Source organism: Numenius arquata, chromosome 6 (genome assembly GCF_964106895.1).
Source record: "Numenius arquata chromosome 6, bNumArq3.hap1.1, whole genome shotgun sequence".
NCBI lineage: Eukaryota > Metazoa > Chordata > Aves > Charadriiformes > Scolopacidae > Numenius > Numenius arquata.
The window spans coordinates 17,266,428-17,290,319 of NC_133581.1; the positions used below are offsets into that span (position 1 = coordinate 17,266,428).

At 36.5% G+C, this 23,892-nt stretch overlaps 1 protein-coding gene across 2 annotated transcripts in view; it reads right to left on the bottom strand.

Annotated features, from left to right (window-relative positions):
* CARS1 (cysteinyl-tRNA synthetase 1) overlaps positions 1 to 23,892 on the bottom strand; it is a 36,763-nt gene that overhangs the window by 9,938 nt on the left and 2,933 nt on the right. Inside the window, exons 2-18 of one of the 2 annotated variants that reach the window (XM_074148404.1) lie at positions 20,673 to 20,918; positions 17,731 to 17,822; positions 16,812 to 16,900; positions 16,410 to 16,506; positions 15,863 to 15,961; positions 14,707 to 14,856; positions 13,343 to 13,483; positions 12,518 to 12,606; positions 11,239 to 11,360; positions 8,746 to 8,858; positions 8,063 to 8,191; positions 7,720 to 7,849; positions 7,298 to 7,401; positions 6,181 to 6,278; positions 4,526 to 4,715; positions 3,439 to 3,507; positions 524 to 605 (exon numbers count right to left, since the gene is read on the bottom strand). In XM_074148404.1, coding sequence (XP_074004505.1) covers positions 524 to 605; positions 3,439 to 3,507; positions 4,526 to 4,715; positions 6,181 to 6,278; positions 7,298 to 7,401; positions 7,720 to 7,849; positions 8,063 to 8,191; positions 8,746 to 8,858; positions 11,239 to 11,360; positions 12,518 to 12,606; positions 13,343 to 13,483; positions 14,707 to 14,856; positions 15,863 to 15,961; positions 16,410 to 16,506; positions 16,812 to 16,900; positions 17,731 to 17,822; positions 20,673 to 20,918 — 2,040 coding nt within the window. The remainder of the gene's footprint in view (positions 1 to 523; positions 606 to 3,438; positions 3,508 to 4,525; positions 4,716 to 6,180; positions 6,279 to 7,297; positions 7,402 to 7,719; positions 7,850 to 8,062; positions 8,192 to 8,745; positions 8,859 to 11,238; positions 11,361 to 12,517; positions 12,607 to 13,342; positions 13,484 to 14,706; positions 14,857 to 15,862; positions 15,962 to 16,409; positions 16,507 to 16,811; positions 16,901 to 17,730; positions 17,823 to 20,672; positions 20,919 to 23,892) is intronic. The other variant, XM_074148405.1, reaches the window with a different exon arrangement.

Below are 23,892 nucleotides of genomic sequence, written 5' to 3' on the forward strand. Positions count from 1 at the left end.
TTCAAAGTGGAAATAAAAGAGCGCCCTAAACAACTTCTAGCAAACTCCCAGATTAATTCTCCAAAGAGAGTACTCAATTACCATCAAGGGAGCTAGAATTCCAACTATGCTAACAAATAAGAATGAACATCTCAGGCTATTTAAACACAGACAGTATCACTGTGTAGCAATCTACACTTTTAAGAGAACGCAAGCTCCCTGGGGGAAGAGATCATGGGTACTTCCATACCTAGAAAGCAGGGAATGCCCTAATCTAGAGAAACAACACCTAGACCAGTCATTCCAGAACTTTTAGATTCTTTAGGAAGAAAAAAGAAAATGAGTTTAGCAGCCTCTAAAAGATTCCCAAATTCAAGAGACAGGTAGCAGAGATACAAATATTCAAATCAACTCTGATTTAAAGATACCTTACTTTTATTCTCTAAGCAAAGAGAGACTGTATCAGCTGGCTCACCCCCCCCAGTTTGATTCCTCTGACCTCTCAGTCTCATAAGCAACAACACAGGAAAAAGTGAATTCTCACCTTTCTTCTCTCTGGCAATTTGTCGCACTCCTTCTCTGAACTCAGAAAGAACTTGTAAGTATGGCATCACTGTAGATTCAATCTGCAGGGTAATTATTTCCACAGTTAGTTAATCATCAGTTAGATATAAAACATGTCCTTACCCACTTCATATTTATGTACTGTTGGATGGAACTTGATCCTCAGGGCACATCTGTATCAATAAAAATTGTCACTGCTCTATTGATGTCAAAGTAGAGATGATAATTTGCATTAGCTGTCAATTTTCCTTTCACACAGATAAAATCATCTTGTGAAGTTTTGCCTCTCCCCATTCCTTTTTTGTCTCCTTTCAGTTACAGATACATCAGTTCCACAGGGTTACGCTACAGTCCAGCTAACTATAATGCAGTATAGGGATAAAAACAGCATCCAGATGAATTTGTCCCTTCATGTTCTGTGTTGTCTTACTTAGGTCAAATTGCTTGTCAGAAATAATACCTGATATACCTGATATTAGGACTTACTTTTATTAGAACACCTGTTCCTCAGATGTTAGCTTATGCTAATTGTATTTATTTCCAATACAGTGCAGTTGTCTGTATTCCTCACACAACTCTCTCTCCCCACAAAAACTGGGGAGAGATTACTGTTGAAATATTTCAGATGCAAGTAAATGCTGGTCATTAAGCTCAAAGAAAAAGTCCCAAGAATCCCGCTCTCAGTGGTAGTGAATAGCGAGAGCAAACAGTGAACAGCAGTGAACAATTACAAAAACAACTACAGATCAGTGCTGTCTGCCAACACTTCTCTAGAATCCCAAGAGGAGAAGCCGGGCACCCAGTGAACTGCTTAAATTAAAAGTTTCATTACTTCGGAGGGTGAGGGTGAGAGAAAAAAAAGCGCACACTTTTGTTTCCCCTAGTTTCCACATGTCTTTTCCATCTGTTAAATCACTATGACAAATTTCTGTGCAATTAACAAGATAGTCTGTTATGCTCCAGAAGTGCCCATATGAAAGGAGCTGAAGGGCTCCATTAAAACTTTTCATAACTGTGAATACTATGCAATCAGTTTCACAACTGGAACCTGTGCTGACATGTTTGGCAGAAAGAATAGGGTAAGTGAGCAACAGTCACATTTCACTACCCCCTCTGCACTGAAAGTAGCTCAACATGCAAATGAATTGGCATCAGGAGAGCATGTACTATCACTACTTTATCAGACATTTAAAGATGAAAGATTTTTATTTCCAAAATAACTAGCCTGACAGCAATGCTTAATTCATTTGGAAAATGAGACTATGGAACCTGACGTTTTCTGACTTCAAATCTCTTTTATCCCCTTTCAAGTGAATTACTGAACCACAGTAATTAAGCTAGTTGTTCTTTCAGAGCTTTTGGAGAGGATTATGCCTTTTTTGGAGATAATGACTGTATTGGTTCCTTCATCTCCAATTTAGACAAAGAAACAATAGGCCTGATCCACAGCCTTCTGTAATTAATGAGAAGTTTTCCAATCTTGAATGTTGACCTGGTAATTTTTGCTAGGGAAGAAAGGTATCTGCATGGAAGATTGAAAGAGGGTATAATATTTAATGCAACACCCAAAACATCTGTGATATCATGCATCTTTATATATTATAATGCTTAAAACCAGTAATATCTCAAGTGATAAAACCAGAAGTTTTTTCCTGTGAAGAAACCTGTGTGTAACACGTGTTAGTACAGGATTCTTTCTGCACAAGTTTCTTCTTACTCTACTACCCTTGGCAACGCCACTTTAAAGGACTGAAATGGCTTAGCTTCTTGTTCCAAGATATTGCCAATCCTTCCAGAAAGCATACCTGTTGTAAGCATTGCCTGAATGAAGTGCTAACTACAAATTTCATTTTCATTTTCCCTAAAAAGGTAAGTGTTAAGGTGCTGCCTTTCTTCTGAAATTCAAAAATAATTCTGAGCTCAGTTAAAATTCACTATTGATGGATTTTGGTATGGAGTACTAAGCACCTTCCTTATTATCCTTGTTATATCATTAGCAGGGTTTTCCACAGCATAGTAATATAAATATTCGCATGGGTAATTATCAGATGAGTGTTCATTCACATTCTTCAACCACAAGCAAGCTTTCCTCTATCTTTGATGAATAAAAAGTTTACCTTTTTTGTTGTATCACGAATGTTTTAATTATTCCTTCTAAGGAGGAACAGAAAACCATATGGTCACACCTTTGAATCAGAAAAATACTTGAAAAACAGCACTGATTTGTCCATGTCAAATTTTTTGCATGAACGAAGAGAGCAAAATTGACAGCTTTCATATTTCTCCTATCTGCACCATGAAACAGTACTGTTATTACAGGGCACATCAGCACTTTCATCAGTTACCTCCCAGGTATTTCCAGAAAAATTCTATATCACAGTGGAACTGCTGGCTGACCAAAGCAAAACAGCCTTCAAAAGCCAGATAAAACCTGTGGCTACAAAGGAGATCAGAAAAAGAGATTGAAATGCGGATAAAACTCCAGTTGCCTCCAGGCTGGTTTTTGGTGTACCACAAAGAAGTTTAATCAGTATAATTATATTTTTGAAACTACTTAATATACAAATACTTATAATGAGTCTTTAGACTGTAGCATGTGCTGTCTGTAGTTAATATGTGGTTTCTTAAGCAGACTCATCATTCAGAAGACAAGATAATTCTTTTTCTGGTTGCTATACAATTTGTCTGTCATTAAGTCAAACAAACCTATAAAAAAACCCAACTCTCATAAATGAAAAATCCTGCTTCCTAGGCCAATTAATTACTTCAGGTTCAAATGTTAAAAGCCGAAAGAATGTAAGTTAGCTACACATCAGTAATGTAATCACTTTACCTAACCTAAGCTTTCAAAGGACACAGAGTAATTTTGTATAATGTACTTTGTCCTTCACTTACATTTATGTTTTGACTATTCCCTCCAACAGGAAAACCAATTGCGTCATCACTTTCTATGGCACCAAAAATCTGGTCAAGGGAAAAAAAAGAAAAGATTGTATACATCAAGTCACAGGTATCTGAAAACTAAGCAAAATCATATGTACTAGGGTTTTGAAGCCACCTAGTTCTCATTTAACCCACAATTCACTGGTCTAATAAGAAGATGTTTTGGTTTTTAATTGATAAAGTGTGCTAAACATTGGCTTTCTGATTTAGCTTTAGAGCTGTCTGTCCTGGTTTCAGCTGGGAAAGAGTTGGTATTTTTTCTCCTAGTAGCTGCTGCGTTCTGGATTTAGTATGAGAATAATTTGATAACAAATACTATTTTAGTTGTTGCTAAGTAATGTTTATAGTAAGTCAAGGACTTTTTCAGCTTCCTAAAGAAATTGAGAGGGAGCATAGACAGGACAAGCTGGCCAAAGGAATATTCCATACCACAGATGTTATGCTCAGTGTATAAATGGGGGTTGGCCAGGGGAAGGGACCCACGATCACTGCTCGGGACGGACTGGGCAATCAATCATCGGGTGGTGAGCGTGACTTGTGTTGTATCACTTTATTTTATATATTCTTTTACCATTATTTTTATTGTTGTTATTTTCCTCTTCCGTTACTGTTCTATTAAACTATCTTTATATCAACCCACGATTTTTTTTCCCCTTCCCCCTCCTTTTCTCCCTCTTCTCCCTATCCTACTAGGGGAGAAGTGGGTGAGCAGCTGCATGGTCCTAGTTGCTGGCTGGGGCTAAACCATGACAATGTCAGATTTGACATTCTGACTTCGTATTTTTCCTACTGCCTACTTTGCCTTGCATGTATTAGGGGCTCTCCACTATTCAACAAAACAGTAGCTGAAATTATAACTAACACAAAGAACCCCAAATTGTTCCTGCTGCAGCACACTGCAATTTGGGGTTGTTTTGGTGTGTGGAAGATCTCTAGTTTCCTACGTAAACAAAGACTGTACAGGTCCCTACATACGTGAAAAATACAACAGTTATAATTGCACAGTGCAATAGCAACATTACTACTTGCTATTACATACCTTTAGCATTTGAGTGAGATAGGAACTGATGTTTTCTAAAAGAAGTCTGTTTGGCATTTGTCTGGAAGATTTCTTTGCAGCAATATAGGAGTTACTCTGACTGACTAACGAACGCATTTCTTCTAAGACAGAGCGAGTGTCAATATTGTCACACAGTGCTTCATGAATTGCTGCCTTCCTGTCATAAAAACTAAGAAGAAAAAATTTTTTTTTTACTATTGACGTCAAAAGTATCTGCAACCTACTCTGAAGAACTTCTAGTAGAAGAGTGAGGCGGACCTAAAAGTGAGATAATTTTCTTGTTGGTCATAGATTATATATGAAGGAAAAACAGATGAGCAAGAAAAAGGCATTATCATGATGCTGCTGTTTTTCTGCTATGGACAAAGGCAGGCAGGAAGGCAGGATAATCTAATTGACAACAACTATCCAAACAAATTACATCTAACACTTTTTCACCACGTGACCTTTTCATACCAAGTTTAAAATGCAGTATAAATTGCTTATTTAGTACCTTCTTGTGCTTACTTTTTTTTTTTTTTTTTTTTTTTTAATACAGATTTCCTCTCCTATCCTTATGTATCAGCGAAGTACTCTGTTTAGCATCTTTCCAGTGAGAAGCACCAGTTTGGAAGTTAACTTACCACAAAGTGAAGTGTTATGAAATTGTTACAAGCAAATACAAGGAATAAATTTATATAAACATTTGTAACGTTCATGAATAGGCATAATAAGTAATACAGTATATTAAGTAACATTTCATTATGCAAGGGTTACTACTTTTTCAAACATCATACTTTTTCCAGAGAAAAGAGATTGAGAAGTGGTAGAGAGAGGAGACAAAAACAAATCTTTTGTTCCTCCCACTCCTTTGTCCCTTCCCTTTGACCTCTCTATTACTTACGATCTTCCTTCTTTTTTTAAAAAAGGGTTATTTCTACCAACCTCAAGTTGAAAATGAAATTTTCAGAGGACAGCACTAAACAGAACCATCTGCACTTAGTCCTTCAATAGTCAACATCTCTGTCCAAAACAGTGAACTGAACTAGGAACAATTTTAGTATTGTAATATAAGATGCTTCAATTTTAAATTTCAGTCATAATAGAATTCGTATAGGAAGCTGTTCGTATTACAAACCATAATGTACTTTTGCTATAAAAGTGAAAGACTGCAATATTGATATGACCGCCTCTCTCAATAACACATTTTCAAACACTAGCACTCTGATCTTTTGTGCCTTTGATCAGGTCATTCAACTTTTGTTTGTCTCAGTTTGCTCACTGCACTTTGAAATGTGTAAAATACTATTTTTCCATATGTAACCACTGTGAATTATCGGGCACTTCTCAGATAGGACAGCATTTCAAGTAGTGAAGGAAATGACAGCTGTCTAACAAAAAAGTTCTCTTCCCTTCACAAACAGGGTGATGAGGCATGCGATAAACGAAAGGGAAATTATCGATTTCATCTATACTACATAAAGCCGTTGCAAGATTAAATTCACTAGCTTGTATACAGTTAAGGGATTCAGTGGGAATGCTACAGACTTATAAATATCACTACATACATAGCAAGTCATTTCGCAAGGAAAAAAAATATTAAACATGTAGCTACACAATGGCTATTCACAAAGAAGTAGGAATGCTCCACTCACTTTTTGTTCAGCTCTGCTTCCTGATTTTCCCATTTCTGAAACTGGCCTGTCACATCAGCGGGAGCTCGAAGAATATCCTTCACATTTAAAAAGAACTCCTATAAAAGGAGAATATAGCTAAAAATCAGTTAAAATTAGACACAACCAATATTTACTATGAAAAGTCATTATTTCTTTATTAGCCTCCTAAAGTTTATGGTTTCAACACTGTTTCAGCCAGGATCTACTGAATGTCTGTCAAAACAAGGAAACCCATACATTTTGCATAACTCTGTAAATCACAGTTGGACTGTAATTCAGTTCTTTCTCTTGGCTCTGCCACTGCATGATACACTATGATACTCTAACGCCAAGTTGCTCAAATACAATACCATTTTTAAAAAGTTTAGGCAAGAGTTCTGAGGGCAGATTTTTAAGTGTGTTGCTAGCAATGGAAACTAAAGAATAAAAATGGCTTTATAGTGAGGGCCTATTTTATGTGGGCATCCATCTTGGTGAAAAGTCATTTTCACTGATTCTGTGGCCCAAACCAAACACTTTACAGAAAAAGTAGAATAGCTTCAGCCGGAGAGTGCAAGATCAACAATCTCAAAATGCTGTACAGCCTCCTTGTGGGAAACATGGGTTTAAATCACAGCTCAAAACTAAGCGGGGAAAGGAACTGTGCCTTATCCCTCACATATGCCTGCAAGGCATAGAGGCAAACGCTTGATGTATGTCGTGAGGAGACAAGGTAGGAATGATACTCCCTCTTCCCCTTTGGCTATATTTTTGTAAAGCCTGACCTGGTAGACAATGATATGCGAGTGTCTGTTGGACTGAGTCCTATGAGCAAGCTGAACTGAGAAACCAATGTTGTGTGTAAGAGCCAAGCTGCTCAGAGATGTCAAAACTTGGAGAGAGCACCCAGCTGCAGAGAAACATAGCTGTCTGTGGAATTTACATGACTTGAATGTTCAATGGTAGCTAAACAAATACTGTGACATCCCACCTGATGAATTCAGAAGGCAAACTCAGTCTATGGATATGGCCTATACATCCTTGGGTTTTGTTCCTTGAAACATATATGACAACACAAAGCCTAGAGAGCTGGAGGAGGAACAGAAAGCTTACTTACATTCATAAACTTCTCATACTGAATAGCTGACTCCATGGTATTATTTGAATAATCCAGTGTATCCTTCCAAGAGTGCATGAGGAAAGCCAACCGTAACTGTCGTGCTATTAGGAGTTTCAAAATAAACAAGGAAAATAATCATAATCTAAAGCATTTTTATGACCTCCGATATGGTGACTAAGAACATAATTTTTAATATTCTTAATATCAATATCTTTACCAAAAAAGCAAGAACACTATTATCCATACAGATAATACCAACAGGGAACGGAAAAGCAAGGAAGCTGTTCTAAATTAGCGAAGAAGAAAGGCACCTGAAGTTAGCCGTTTTTGGAAACTCCATTATGTGCCTGAATAACAGAATTACCACAGTCACCATTCAAAGTACACTAAAAGCAATCAAATTGCAAAATAATTTTTACCTGTATGTTTCTTCAGTGCATCTTTTATGGTAATGAAATTCTTCAAAGATTTAGACATTTTACAGCCAGCAATTGTTAAGTGGCCAGTATGCAGAAAATACCGAACCCAGTGATCATTTTCAAAGTATGCCTGCAGCAAAAACAAAATACCCCAAAGACCCAACACTGTTTACATATGTACCATGAAGTAGGATAATTTAAGAATAAAATCTGGAGAACAAAAAGTTATGCTTATCCAAAACACACATAAAATTTTAAAAATTAATTGACGGATTGCAAAAGTTGCAGTCAAAGCAAAGCATGCTGCTTCGTCACTGCAGAAACCGAAGGCCGCCTTATTCACCTCAGACTGTGCCAGTTCATTGTCATGGTGGGGAAATCGGAGATCAAACCCTCCTCCATGAATATCCATCGACTCTCCTAGAAGGGACCCAGCCATCGCAGAACATTCAATGTGCCAACCTGGACGACCCTGTTAAGAAAAAGAGATCATTTGGCTACTAGTTAATTGTCTTCCTCTCCTGCCTATGTATCATTCCTTCATGGGTCGGTCTCTAAGCAGTTACACACCTCAGGAAATGAGATACAGTCTTAGCAAAAAAAAAAAAAGTCTCAGCTTCATAAAAGTGTACTGTTGGATTTAAAGATCAAACATGGCATATACATCTGTGATGCTTTGGTTATCCTGCATATTATTCTTTTTAAAATGACATTAATGTTTTTGATCACAAGGAAAAAGAAAAGGATATAGTAGATAGATCTGCAGATAGAGCCTGCAGATTAATAGAGGACAAATGACCAGTAACAGCCATTGCGAGTCTGCATGTGGACTCCTGTTTAAAAAGTATCAAACAGACAGATTGATACACAATCCAAATTATTAAATGAACACAGCAGCAGAATCTACAACTGAATACAAGATCCCTATAATCTACACATTATTAATATGAGGTGAGGCAAAGTATTTGAGTAACATGCTATTTAATAAGGTGTAGAAGATCTAAATCGTGATTATAATGTCCTTACCTTTCCCCATGGAGAATCCCATGAGGGCTCTCCTGGCTTGGAGGATTTCCACAAAGCAAAATCATTTGGAGAATGCTTTTCACTTAAGCGATCAGCTGAGATGCTCAGGTCACCTTTCAAAAGAGAAAATGTAAATATATACATTTTATTTAAACACCAGCATTATTGATTTTTGGCATCACCGTACCTCACATCAAGTGAATTAAAAAAACAAATAAATAAAAAAAAAAAAACCACTCAGCCCTCAAAATTCCTCATAATTAACCTTGATGATCCTTTGGGATTCTGATTAATGTTTGGTTGACAGAAAATCTGAAAACAAGTATCAGCTGCACCGCTTTCTAAATTTTGATATGAGATTCATCTACATTTTCTCTGCAGGCACAATTCCAATATCGCAGTTACAGGAAAAGAAATACAGAAATTAAAAAACCCTGTACTCATAGACAAGTAAGACCGCAGAATCAATTAACTCCAAAGTTAGAAGGATCCAAATTAAGACTAGGATTGTCTTAATCTGCACACACAACAGGATCAGAGGATATTTCTTCTACCTCTACTCTCAGTTGCAGCATAGAATGGCTGGTAGTTGTTCAATAGCTATGTTTATTGGCTTTTTACCATCACAGATGTGTTATGTATTATTTGCTGTTAGCTCCTTATGATCATTTAGGTGGTACTCTCATTATAGTATCTTTAAAACACAGGGAATTTACCATTTCTACAGCACTGTCCAAGACTAAAAGTGGTTAACAATACCATACCACTTAAGAATCCAAGACAGATTAAAGACAAAATTGTCAAGGTTAAACCTGTCAATTAATTTTGATGTACAGGGTGAGATACCAGCAATCTCAATTGTTTAGAATATCTAACATTATGCACTTTAAAAGTATTATGCTTTTATTTACATTAATTGCAACTTTCAAAGCTTAGCATTTCTGCTGCCTGTGCATTATCTGTCAAGGTTATGACTGACATCACAAAAGAGTCAAAGCAGCTAAGCTGACAAGCAATAACTTGACCTACACATACTCTTGGTTAGTGTCCAGGGTTCAGCTGGGATAGAGTTAATTTCCTTTCTAGTGGCTGCTGTGTTTCAGATTTGGTATGAAAGGAATGTTGGTAATGCACATTGTTTTTCTTGTTACCAGGTGATGTTTATATTATTCAAGGACTTTTTTCAGCTTCCCATAGAAGCTGAGAAGGAGCATAGACAGGACAAGCTGGCCAAAGGAATATTCCATACCATAGATGTCATGCCCAGTACATAAATGGGGATTGGCCAAGGCGCAGGAATTCGCAATCACTGCTTGGGACAGGCTGGGCAACTGATAACCCAGTAGTGAAAATGACTTGTCTTATATTACTTTATCTTGTATATTTTTTTACCATTATTATTGTTATTTTTCTTGTCCATTATTGTTCTATTCAACTGTCTTTATCTCAACCCATGAGGTTTGGGTTTTTTTCCCTTTCCTCTCTTTTTCTCCCTTTTCTCCCTACCCTTCATGGGGTGGAGGACAGAATTGAGAGTGGCTGCTTTGTCCCAGCTGCTGGCTAGGGTTAAACCACAACAGTTAGTTACATTTATCACTCACCATTGGTTCCTATTTGCAAAAGGACACAACAATTCAACAGAAGTGACTGGTTACGTGGTAGAAATTATACATTCATGTTACTACAAATATGGTGGTTTAAGCTAGCACCTTTGATTTCACATACAAGATTTCGGTTTTAAGGATTTGAATTGAGAAAGAAAAATCATAAATCATAAAATCATATCCATTTTAAGCTGCATATCTTCAGATATTGCTAGTTTCACCTAGTACGAGTGCCCTAATTTCACCTAGTGTGAGTGTTATTTGAAAACCTTTTAATATTCTGATAGACATTGTGGATGATTTGCTATTAAAACTGCACAACCTTAGGAGCAGATGACTAATGAATCTGGTTTTTTGCGCATTTGAAGCTACTCCTCTGCTATGGCTTGACTCAAAAAAATCTATATTTGGATTTAGTTCAACAGAACAAGCTTTACAAAGTAAAAAGACTTCTCAGTATGAAAGAGGAACCCAAATATTTGTCATGAAATAATCATAGCCTGATGTGGAGAGCTTTCATCTGCTATGTGGAAGACCCAGCTTCAAGTCTTTGCTCCTCGTACTTGAACCAGATGAACAGCCAAATAACTGGGCTATAGTCAAAGACTGAGCTATTCACAATTCTGACCAAAAAAACCCACAAACAAACCAACCAATCCAAAAATATCCTAGAATGAATAACGTCTCTTGGTATTTCCCAATTAAAAACTTTCAGGGAAGTGCTGGCTCAAGCTACAAAACTTTGGAAACCTACTGGCAAAGGAAGTGTATCCGGTAAACCATTCAAGTCTGACAGTAACTGATCCAAGTGTCAGTGACATCAATTGAAAAGATCAACACATCATGAGTTTCTTCAGCAACTTAAGCAAATGTTATTTCCCCTTTTTACCTTCACCCTCTTGAAGAGCTTTTTGATCACCTACAGCTTCAGGAACCAACTTAGCATAGGAGTGTTTTTCACTGGAATCAAACTTCATAGTATCAAAGTATACAGATCCATTGGACACATACCTGAAAAATTAAAGATCATTATTAGAGCTAACTTTCTATCAAAAGACTTCACTGAATTTTTATCCCAAAAATCACTGTCTTAAGTTCTCTAGTGAAACCATGAAACCACATACAGTGTGGTACTGCTCAGTATTATAAAGATGACTTAGGTGAGCGTAAGTTTTAAGGCTTTTCCATAAAGACTTCAGACAAATCATCGAAAGTCATAATAAAATTGATCAAAGGGGAAACAACTAACATCTTTTGTTAAACTCTTAAGAAGTGAGATGTCAGATAACAGTCCCAAGAGATGAAATACCTACAATACTTCTGGTCCCTTTTAATATTTTGCAATAATATAATATGAATCATGTTCATTTCACAGTCCATTTTGTCCTCCTTCACTTTGCTAATTTTGTCCCGCTACAGCCATAATAAAAACTCTGACACAAAGGTAAGTTTCAGGCCCATCAGGAATGCTGGTAATTCAGTGCAAACAACTTGGTACTGTCCCCCCACCCCCTTTTTTTTTTTCAGAAAAATTTAAAATGTAGGTTTAAAGGAAGAACATGCAAGAGCAATTTTGGCAGTCTGAACCATAGGTTTGCTTTTTTCACAATAAAAATACATCCATGTTGAAAAATTGAGGCTGATACCAGAAAGGAACTCAAAAATTTCAGACGGGAATCTATCATGATACTTCGTAACTTCTAAAGCTTTAGCTTGATTTTCACAAATTTTAGGCAAGGGCAGAAAAACAGTTTACGATTCCTTTTTTTTTTAACATGTTATTTACAACTGATTTCTAGCCATCTACTCAGGCATCCATTTTTGAAACCCCTTGCTGAAGGCCAGGAGTCAAACACAGTTCAAGTCAATGGGACTTTGACTATTTCTTTTAATGAATGAGGATTTCACCCTATACATCTAATAATCTAACTTCCCTCTTTGTAAATCATCATAAGAAGTATAGAACAGCACATTTTCATCAGGTGAGAAACAACAGGTCTTTTGTAAAGAAACCTGAAGTTTCTTTATTTGAAGAAACACTACTTCTAGAAAAGATGACTACTGCATAAGAAAACAGAGAAAACAGTTCACCGTTAAGTGTTCAAAGCAATCATTCAAGCTCTGATACGTTATAAGCATGCAATAAAAGCATCTAGTAGCAAACTTACCCGTAACCATTATCCACAATCTTTTTCACAAAATCCACAATTTCTGGCACATATTCACTAACCCGTGTTAAAACATCTGGAGGTAAAACCTATAGATAAAATGTAGGATTTTATATATTTTTAAAAAATATATATAAAAATAAAATATTTATACATATGCAAATATGCTCCAAATTGGTTAAAAACTGGCTGAAAAGCCAGTGACAGTAGAATCTAAGACTCCTGCTCTGAAGCAATGTGCTGTGGTCATTTTTTTCCTCAACCTTTAAGGCAACAATAGCAACAAACTACTGCAGGAGGTGTCAGCTCTTACACTTATTGCACTTCTGACAGAACAGGCAATAAGTCCCTCTGATTTGCAGGTAAATAAATAAACCTTCACTGATCTGAACCGTTGCATATGACACGGAATTTCATCTGTAACAGACAAAACTGTCCTTGATTGTTATCATCACATAATTTCTTAGTGGCTGAAGACTGATAAGTAGTCAGTCTAAATGCTGAGGCTGGCAGGGCTCTCATGCAGCTAAGACTCTATCTCAAACTTCTGGATCACTTTATGATTATAAGCTGATATTACACCAAGGGGAAGGGATGGAGTGCACACATCAAACTTGATCACCAGTTAGCCGGCTCTGGTAACTTGCACAAGGGATTTAAGATCGTTGGGATGGAAACAGAACAGGTGTTAATGTAACAGCTACCTATTCACATTGAAGGAAATTCTCTATCAAAAAAAAAGCTGCTAAGGAGGTAAATTGTATTCAGGGTATTATGAGGCTTGGCACATACACTTTTAGAACTGAAAACAGTTTGTTTACTTACATTGAGTGCTTCCATATCTTTATGAAACTCCCCTTCCCAGAATTTGGGGAGCTTTGAGAATATGGAATTGTCAGTCACCTGACTGCCAAATTTTGTGTCCAACCAGTCAGACAGCAAGTCTTTGGCTTCTTCCAACAGTGTCTATAAAACAATAATGGTAAGTGCAACTGATCAAAGACTTGCCCTGTTTAAACACTGCAGAAAGATCTTATCCTGAACAGAGAGGTTTGCTTAAGGAAAAAGACACTTGGCTATGAATACAGTGTAATCCATGCTTCTACCAGATTTTTATCATATTGCTCTTCATAAATATGGATGAAGCAAACAGACGAAGGAAGAGAAACTGACAAGTGATATCTGTTTTAATATCAATCACTTAAACAGGTATGTGGAATTTATGCTGTAAACACTGGATGAGACCTGCAGTTTTGTCACATCATCTGTTCCCCTCATTACTATCAGATAATCCTAACAGAAGCCTTACTGTGCACATTGCTAAAAAAGTGTTTGAAAGACTAATATGAACATCAGCAAGGATATAATTCAGTCTTATATCAAAAGATGACTTTTTTTTTTAGGATTGGATATAGCCCAGAAGGTGTGATTACTTAGATTGTAGTTGTTTTTTTTAAATTGTGTTAGGTCAGTATACACTTTTATAAAGGCGTTTGGTATTAGAATAGCTGGACTTTTTAAAAAAGATAATTAAGAGAGAAAGCCTTCTTAAGAATGGAGCACATACCCTGTGCTTCCTACAGTAATTACCACACATAATCTGAAAGCAAGAAAAGATGAAAGTGGAAACCAACTACTGAAAGACAGTAGTTATATTGACTGACTTGGTTACTGGGACAGTACCAAAGCCCAATAAAGTCAACAGGACTATTGTCACTAAATGTAATGGTCTTGGCATAAAAATTATCCTGAGCATAATTTTTCTTCTCTGATCAGAGACAGAAACAGTTGTGTAGAAAACTGCTACCAGTACTGGAATGTCAAAAATGAATGTTTGGTAATTTATACTGAAAGCAATTCATCAAGACAAAAAAGTCAAAGAGAAAGTCTAAATATATGCAAGAGAAAAATCCCCACTGGAAAGGTAAAAGTAACTGAGTAATTATCACAGTGGGAGTTAAAAAAAAAGTCATTGATAAAAACAGCATCCAAAACCTATATAGTCAAATTCAAGGGCCAAATTTCCTGTATTGAATGCAAAGTACTAAGAAGTCCTCAGGCCCACCATTCCTCTTTTAATGAATAAAAATTTCCATAATGTTTCAGGGGATTAATACAAGCTACATATTATTTCTAAAACCCCTAACAATTGTAATCCAAATATAATTTAAAAAGGAGCTCGAACCAACCTCATGATGTCTATTGATCTCTTCTGCAGGGAGTTTTGCTTGCACAGCTTCTTGTAGAGGGTCAAAAGCGGACTTCACTGCATTTTGAATTCTTTCCAACATTTGCTTTTTATCTGGGTCTGTTGTCTCATTTAATTTAACTGAAAAGAGCTACAATTAAAAAAAAATAATTATAAAGCAACTTGCAGTAAAGTACTGCATACATAGATATGTGTTCCATACACAATATATTACCTTAGCCACGTAGTACCTTGCTAGTGATGAATAATATATTATACCACATAAAAAGATTTGATATCAAACTTCTGAAATATATTCCTTATCAGAAATAAAGGTGAAAGTCAAAAGAATTTAGTTCACATCTAGATTCAGTTTTTCAGAAAGACTTTGTAAATTACTACATCATCATTACTGTTGTTTAGTAATTTTCATTCTCTATGCAGTTGATCACCCTAATTACATTTCATTCACAAATCTGAGAAGGAGAAGCTTTAATGTGAAATACAGAGAGATTAAATGCTATGCTTGGAGAGTATTTCAGGCAATGATACTTGGGCAAAATTTCCAGGCCTCCTATTCCTAGGTCTGTATTCAATTCATTAAACTGATAATCTATTTGTCATCTGTAGTTCTAAAATGACCAGAGAATCACCTTCCCCCACCTTTTTTTCAGTCCAGCACACACAATTTATTAAATCCCTAAAACTTCGGAGACTTTTTTCTCTTTCCAAGGCCATCAATGGTACAAAAGAGAAATCTCAAAAGCTTTAAAAGATTATGGACATACCACCATTTAAAAACTATTTTAAAGGGTTGTTTTTAAAGTTCGAATTCTAACACACAAACACCCAATTGCTTTTTAATCTTTTTCCCCAGTACCCCAAAAACAATATACATGCACTCGCAAACAAGTTCTATTGACACAAAAATCATCCACACCTTTTACACATATAGTTCTTGTCAATTCTAAAACAACAGAAAACCAGCTGTGAAGTTCCAATAACATTTCTTATTTGTGTGGTACCAGTTTAACAGTGTAACTGAAACAAGCAGAAAGTTTAAGGAGGTGGCAAAGTCAGAGGCATTTCTTTAGGTGCTTTGCTACATTATTGACTAAGAACCTAAGACACTAGCAGGGATTAAATACCACACCCACCTCTGAGGCAGTTTTAACATCTTCAAGTAGCTGATCTGGTGATGATTTGTTCTCTCTATACCGTTCAAAAAGGTAATTTTGCCTTGCTCTCTTGATGATCTACAACGCAGAAACATGAAAATATTTTTGTGCAGTGACACAGAGCTCTACAAAGTGCAAATAAAATCTGTTACATACCAAAGGCACTTCAGAATCTCTGTAAATTTAACAAGCTACAAGAATTACATGCAGTAATACAAATTAAACACACCATACTAGTTAATCAGCTACGTCAACAAAGTTAATTAGGTATCTCAACAACAGGCAAATAAAGTAAGTTATCTTTGTAAATTCCTTAGTCTTCATTATTTATGACAACATTCATTACATACAAGAATACAGGCTTGCTACCATAGAAATGCTACAAAACTGAGAAAAATCAATAACTGTATAAAAGTTATTAAGTGTAAGATTTATCTTGGCTTATCAAACAGCAATTACATATGACTCTCTGTCATATGACTGCTCAAAGTACAGTATTTTAGATTGCAATTTAAAAAGACCTTACCTTATCATCAATATCTGTAATATTCATACAATAGAAAACGTCATATTTAAAATAATCCCTCAAAATTCTTCTCAGTATATCAAATGAGATATATGACCTAAAAACATAAAAGATATAGGCATGTTTTTAGTGAACATCTCAAGTCTATTCTTATTCTATGCACAAACTACTTTAATCTCAGAGTCAATTTTACAGTAGTTTTAATTTTCCCTCATCCACTAGTAAGTTTTTAAGCACACAATGACATAATATTATAACATGCTTTTAATCTCAAATCTCAAGTGTTGAGTCTAATGAGACTATCTTCTAGTTATACACTCATCTAAATGAAGTACCTTTTTCTATTAATCTTTTGCTTCCAGTAGGCACTATTACGCATATCAAAATAAGGAACTGCAGTACCTGGCATGTCCCATGTGAGAAGCATCATAAACTGTTGGACCACAGCAATACCACAAGACCTTTTTTCCATTCTGAGGCTGAAATATTTCCTTAAATGAAAGGGAAGGTATAGTAATCAGAAGAAATTGAAGACATGATCTCAGACCAGTAACACCACACTTGGAGATTAAATGTGGAAACATGGATTATAATTACAAAAAAAGGAATAGTTATTCCATTTCCAGTTTTACTGTGAAAAAAGATCACCACTAGCTTTATCATGTAAGAGAGATAACAGGGTGTGGCTGCTCATGTTATCGGTACTCTTATCAATCAAGGTATCAGACTACAAAGATTGGGACTAGGCAGGGCACTATTCAAGCTGTGTTTGTAAAAGGGAAGATCAGACTTTCTTTTGCATTGAAAAAGCTTACAGAGTATAATCGTTTCACACATACTTGGATACTACATCCCATATAACATTAGTATTCTTAGTATTTCCTCTCTTTCCCAAAGGACCTTCAAAGAAGACCACAAGTTTTACCAGTTTATATTACAATAATATAATTGTTTTTTTTACACAGACAACATCTAAACAAAGAAACTGTGATTTTTATTCCATTCACATTGCCTATACTTATGTGTACTACAGTTGAACCCCTGGCTATTTTGCACGATGATAACTTGCAGTTAGGAACTATATATTATGCAATATACACATAGATACACACACACTTGTAGTATATGTATATTTATTGTGTATATTATAACACTTGCCCAGCAAACACACTTGACTGACAGAAGCACGTGTTTGTTAACATTCCACAAAATACAACCAGAAACCTGTCTACTAATAGGGTAAACACTTAAGAAATAAACATTTGATGACTTCTCTACTTGTGTTTCTATGGAAATCTCCACTTTTCTTTCATTTAGTTACCTTATTTCGGGTCAGGCTGTTGTAGAGGCAGAGCCTAGAATGTTTTGTCCCTTCAGGGGGAGACCAGGGAGGCTGCACACGCTTCCCTTTACCTAGAGGAAAAAATAGTTTAAAGAGAACTGAAAATACACTTTCCACAAACAGATTTGCAATATAATATTTTCTCCTCATCACATCACTAAGTTATTTCAAAAGAAAAAACACACATATAATTAGACAAAGCAGTTGCAAACCTAGTAAACCAACTACTTTTGTTAGAGCTTCCAACAAAACCAATAAAACCAAAGTAAACCATTTCAATCTAGTTTATTTTCTACTCTCTGACTTGCCATTTCTATCAACTTTTGATCCAAGTAACAAAAAGAAACAGGATATAAAAGTAAGAGCATGCAATTCAGTGAAAGAAAAAGCTTTGAAAAAAAAAGCTTTGAAATTTAATGAATTATTAATAAAGTGTTACAGCAGTCCTGGGCTTTCTGCAATGCTACTCATTTTACTGTGACAGCGTATCACAGATCTCATACAGAATTTGCAAAAATCTCCAGAGACCAGAGTTAGTCTCTAGAGCCAATATTGACAGAGTACGTGTACTCAGGGTGAGAGGGAGGGGAAATGGAAAGGTTCAGAAAGAACCTCAGCTTTTTATCATACATTGTTGCTATGTACACAAGGCATTTTTGAACACACTCATTTACGACAAATATGCTGCAATTCAGCACGAGGCTAAATTTTGCCATCAAAGAGAGTAGATAAAATCCAGGGTAGTGTTAGTGACAATATTCTTGCATTTGTTTTCTTTTAAACTTTAAGAAGCAGCATAGTTGTTAAACTCACGGTTTTTTGCAACAAAAGGTGAGTTTGTCATTTGTTGAAGAGCTGCAGTTTGCTCTGCGCAGGGCTGCTTACAGCTGTAATGATGTAAAACTAATTATCGTATTAACTAGGAATGAAAGCAAACCAGGAAATTAAAAAATACAGCAAGGTTGCCAGCTTAATACACACAGCACCGTCTTTAGGAATTCTCATGGTATGCATTTTAACTGCAATTAAAATATTTGTTTTAAATAGAAACTATTTGTTTTGACAACAGAATTGCCTTTCTGATCCTGTGTCTCAGAGTGCTCTTCATTAACTAGGTTTCCCCGATATAGTCACATGAATATTTTGGCTGAAAACCTTCTACTAATGTAAACATTCATGGTATAAAAAAATTTAACCTCTTCCTCATCTTACTTTTTTGCATAACTGCCTAAATAACACAAAAAGATATTAACTGTTTAGAAAAATGTGTTTATTCTAAACATTTTGTTGTATGAGGTACTCCTGAAAAGAATACCTCAAGCTCAAGAGCAGTCTATCCATAACACAGACCATATACCACGGTATGGATTTGTTTACTCTTTGATTTACAAAGATTACGCTGGCATGCTTAATTGCGGCTAATGTTCCCCTCAGGGAAAGAAGCCTATGTGGGTTAGTCTAATAAAAGATAAATCTGTAAAGCTTTCTTTACTTATAACCACACTAAACATAAGAAAAAACCCAGATACTGCACCCTGAAGTTCTCAGCTTGCAGTTAGGCGTCACGCTACATCCACTACATGGACACCAAGGGCAAAGTAAAAGGCATAGTGTTTAGTCTGTTCAAATACGTCTCTGCCAGCTATAGTCTTCCCCCTGGTCAAACTGAAGTTCATTTGCTCTAAGCCACCCCTGGAGCTCTCTGATACCCCCCAAAAATACTGGTTAAATATCCAAGGTCAAAGAAGCGTGGCAGATTCACATGTCATTTTCCTAGTGAACACTGCAGAACACCATTTCAGGACTTCTGATACGTATGCACAGATCATGAAGATAACAAGAAATAACCCTTCAGAAAGGGAGACTTAACATTAATGATTTCATGGTCAGGAAAACCTTTTCTCTTACTGCTCCACCCTGATCCATGAAAGTCTGTAGACAAACTGTAGTTACTGGCATTAAATCTGCTATCAAAGCCAGCGGTACAGCTGAGATTCCTTCACTGCTGAAAGGAAATCAATAACCAGTACAAATGCATGCAGACACACACACATACAGAGAATCTACTCATAGCAGTCTGATTTTAACTGCTGGTCTGCTGGGAACTGAGAACACATGATGAGAGGTTGTAAGAAAATGCCACTGGAGTAATATTAGTCAACAACCGTCAGGAAAAATGACAGACATTATGCATTCATTTGTAGGTATTGCAAGCACTATACAACAGCTCTGTGTTATTATTATTAATTATTTCATGACTCCCTGAGCAATATAAAGCAACTCCCTCACTATAAAGCAATTAAATTAGACTAGCTCATTGGAAAACAACTCAGGAGAGTGATGCAGCTCCCAAAAATGCCAGCACCCATGCTTACACAATGACCTAGATTAACCGGTTAGTATTTCCTCAAATCATCACCAATGCCTAAATTACCAGGGTTAAAAAAGAACCCCAAACATTCTTTTTGGAATTCAGTATTAATAACAACCATAAGAAGTAGTATTCAGTTTACTTTATGATGTTTGTATATGATACAACTATTTAGTTACCCTTGCAGGGGAAAAAAAAGTGGACTGAGCAAATCCTGATATTTTAGGGAACAAGCCAAAAGCCACACATACTTTTACAATCCAGCAACTAGCTTTTTAAAGAAAATACACATAATCAAATTCTGTACACTGAGGAATTTTAAAATCAAAGAAACACGGAAAGAGAGCTTTAACATTCAAATATGTCAGAATCTATCAGTTACACAGTAACTGTATGCAAGAAGAATTTCATAACCTTGAATACAAGTTGATACAGTAAATTTTAAAGCGTGCAAGGGAGTATGAAAGGGAACTTCTAAGAATTCTCAGCAATAAAAACCATTACAACGTCAGCTAGTCTATAACCTGCCCACCAGTTTCGTATTACTCACTTGTTTGAAGTTTATAAGGCTCATTTTTCTCACTGCTGCCATCATAGATTGCTTCTATGTGTCTGTACCACCGGACAACATGGATATACTGGTCCACAGGTGGCCCCGAAAACTTTCTGAATACCTCCACATCTGCATGTGAAAATGTGAACCCCTGGATATAACTACGAGTGCTCAGGTACTCGTTCAAAGCCTTCACCCTGGCTTCCTCTTCACTAATGCTCAGAATAAAACTGTAGCTGGAAGCTGTAAAGAGAGGCACAGGACATTTGGTCAGCATTAAAAGAAGAAGGAGATCCCATGACCAAAATATATCCTTATACTATACATATCCCCCCTCTAAATTAGTTCTAGCAACTAACAAGAAATTTGAGGAAAATATATTAATATAAGCTACTGAATAACTATCTATTTCCTATTAATGGGATGACGTTCATGCTGTGATACGTTTTTTTTGAGACATCTTTACAAAGAGTACTAAGGACAAAAACACAGGTCCCTTTCATGAAGAAACACTATCTATCTGAAATTGGAGAAAATTCTTCACAGACAGCAAACTGAGTAAGTCACTCTTTTCCCCACTGCTAAAACACTCATCCTGCAAATATTTAAATATGATTAATTTTATACACTGTGGATAGGATGTGAATACGTCTACTGAAGTTGAGCATATTCTTAAACCTTTGCAGGACTGGTGCCTGCATGCAAGCTCCGAGCATGATGCTCAATTACTCCTACTTGTTCTCACAACTCAAAACTTAAGCTGTTGCTGTATATTTCCATATTTAGCCTATACCACTTTCTCTCCTCAGACACATAAATAGTATTTAAAATGAGTAAGATCTACACAAACAAACAGAAAGAATATTGGATCATGCTCCTCCCTCACAACTTTTTAATTCCATGATTTATTTGGTATACAGGCAAAGCAGGTTCAATTATGTCTCATCTTTACAAATGCAGGGACACCGAGGAAGCAGAGGAGGGTTCTGTGACCTGGTGGGGATGCTCACAGTAACAGCAAGCCCTGTGTAAGTCAGTGGGTACGAAGCACTGCGGAGGTTATGGCATCTGGGCTAGCACTGACATTAGGTAAGCCTAGCAATTATATTTTCCTACAATGATTCAAGGTTTGTAACTCTGTTCATGTTCAAAGTACTGTATAAACATTAAGCCGATATCCTGCTTAGGTAGTCAGCCAAGAAGGTAATGTAAGACGTAGTCAAGGTCATAGTGCAATAAAGCAAGAGAGGCAGAATGAGAACACCTGTCTGTGCTCCCAACCCTGACAGAGACCACTGCCACAAGCATTGCTTCTTACACTAGTGCAAACATCTTCTGCACAAGTAGTTCCCAAAGCATTGGAGGTGCTCGTAGAGCAATGCTCTTGGAAAGGGAAGGATGACAGGAGATGGGGAAGTGATGGCTAGGACAGAATGTGAGGAACTGCAGAACTGAAAAGTTTTTCCAAATATCGTGAGTTAAGACTTTATGAGCAGCTCATTTCCTATATGGAAAACAATTACTAAAATATTCTACAGGAATTCAAGATGACAGGAAAATGGCAGCTAGATAACAAGTACGTTTGTGTTTGACTCTTTTGAGCATAAGTGGGATATAGTGGCACACCAGCAGAACTAATATAAAAGATAAGTGATTAAAAAATAAATAAAAAATAAAGGTCACAAAAGATATTTAAAATTCATACACAAAAGCAAAGTCAGATTCACATAAAGCCTCAATCCTTCTCAAAGGCTATCTATGTAATTGTTCAGTATAAATATGGAATAATGACTCATAACTTGACCTTATGGGCTTGCCTTACCCAGCTGAATGGGATTCAGCTTCGGCTCACATAGTTAATTTTACTATAAACTTTTCAGGCTCCTAAATACTTACTGATGTGTATCATGATAGAACTTTACCTACATATACACATGAAATAGTTGGAAAAGTTACGTTCATTAACTATGGAAACCTAAGACATAAGTCTTCCTTGAATGGGAATTTTTTATCTATGAAGAGGGAGAAGGCAAAAAAAAAGTATTACAGGAATGATCTGTGTAGAAATGAAACTATATCTCAAAGAAAAGATCTTTGAAGGCCTATTGCAAGGAAAGCAACACTCAATTTGCAAAGTATTATTAGGGTTATTATGACCATTATTCACACACCAGGCTGCTAATGGGAAGCAAGTCAGTGTATCTGAAACAATGTAAGTGCTTTCCAACCACATCTGTAAACCAATCTAAAAGGGAAGTTGCACAAACTTATACACAAATACAACAAAGATGACAGAACTCATACAAGCTAATTTTGGTGAGGAGAGATGGCAAATACTGCCTGTGAATGTCAGTACCAGCTTAACCCTGATAGCAGAGCAGCCAAAATTACTTTGAACAATCTTGGCATGCCCTTTAATACCTGAAATTATAAAGTTTGACGTGATGTCTAGTTGCAAGAGCAGCTGCAGACTTGAAAGTGCAATACATCAAAGAAACCAGTTAGCCCAGGGGCCCTAACAGGAGGATGTCTTTATGTTGAGACTGATCACTGACTCAAATTCAGCCCAAACTCATGTCCATGACTGCACATCACAGCAAGTGCAGTACAGCATGAACACACCTGAGCAGCTGTTGACAGGGTTTCTCAGGGCACAACAGCAGCTGAGCCACAGCAGTCTCGAGCTCCCAGCACACTCACTGTACCAATACAAGTTTCCCACTTTGGTTTCACAGGCTGTGCTGAGCTCCAAACTTCCTTTTCTAGACTGACAGCTGCATCTCAAACCATGACACCCAGCTTAAAGCTAGCACAGGTGTGTTCTACTCTCTGCTGCAATCAGATGCAGAGATTCAAGCAAATTTGCTGTGTTTGAGAGAGTGATGAGTGATCAGTGCAATTTGGAATTATCTCAGAGAATCCTTTTTCAGCACATAGAAGACAAAATCATCCTCACTTCCGGCATTCTTGTGAGTAGCTCCAAACTGGACTGACCTAATAAAATAAAAGCTCTTCTCCTGAAGCACAAGGTGCTCTCCTGGGAAGAAAGAATGAATATGACAGCACTGTCCTTTGGAAGGCAGTATACCAGAAGACTCTTTCTTTTTAAGCAAAAGAAATCAGTCAAAACTGTCTTTACATAAAAGTCTGTTCTGATTTCATTTATATCACTACTAAAAACAAGAGTAGTAAATCTACAGAATCTTGTTTTCCTGTG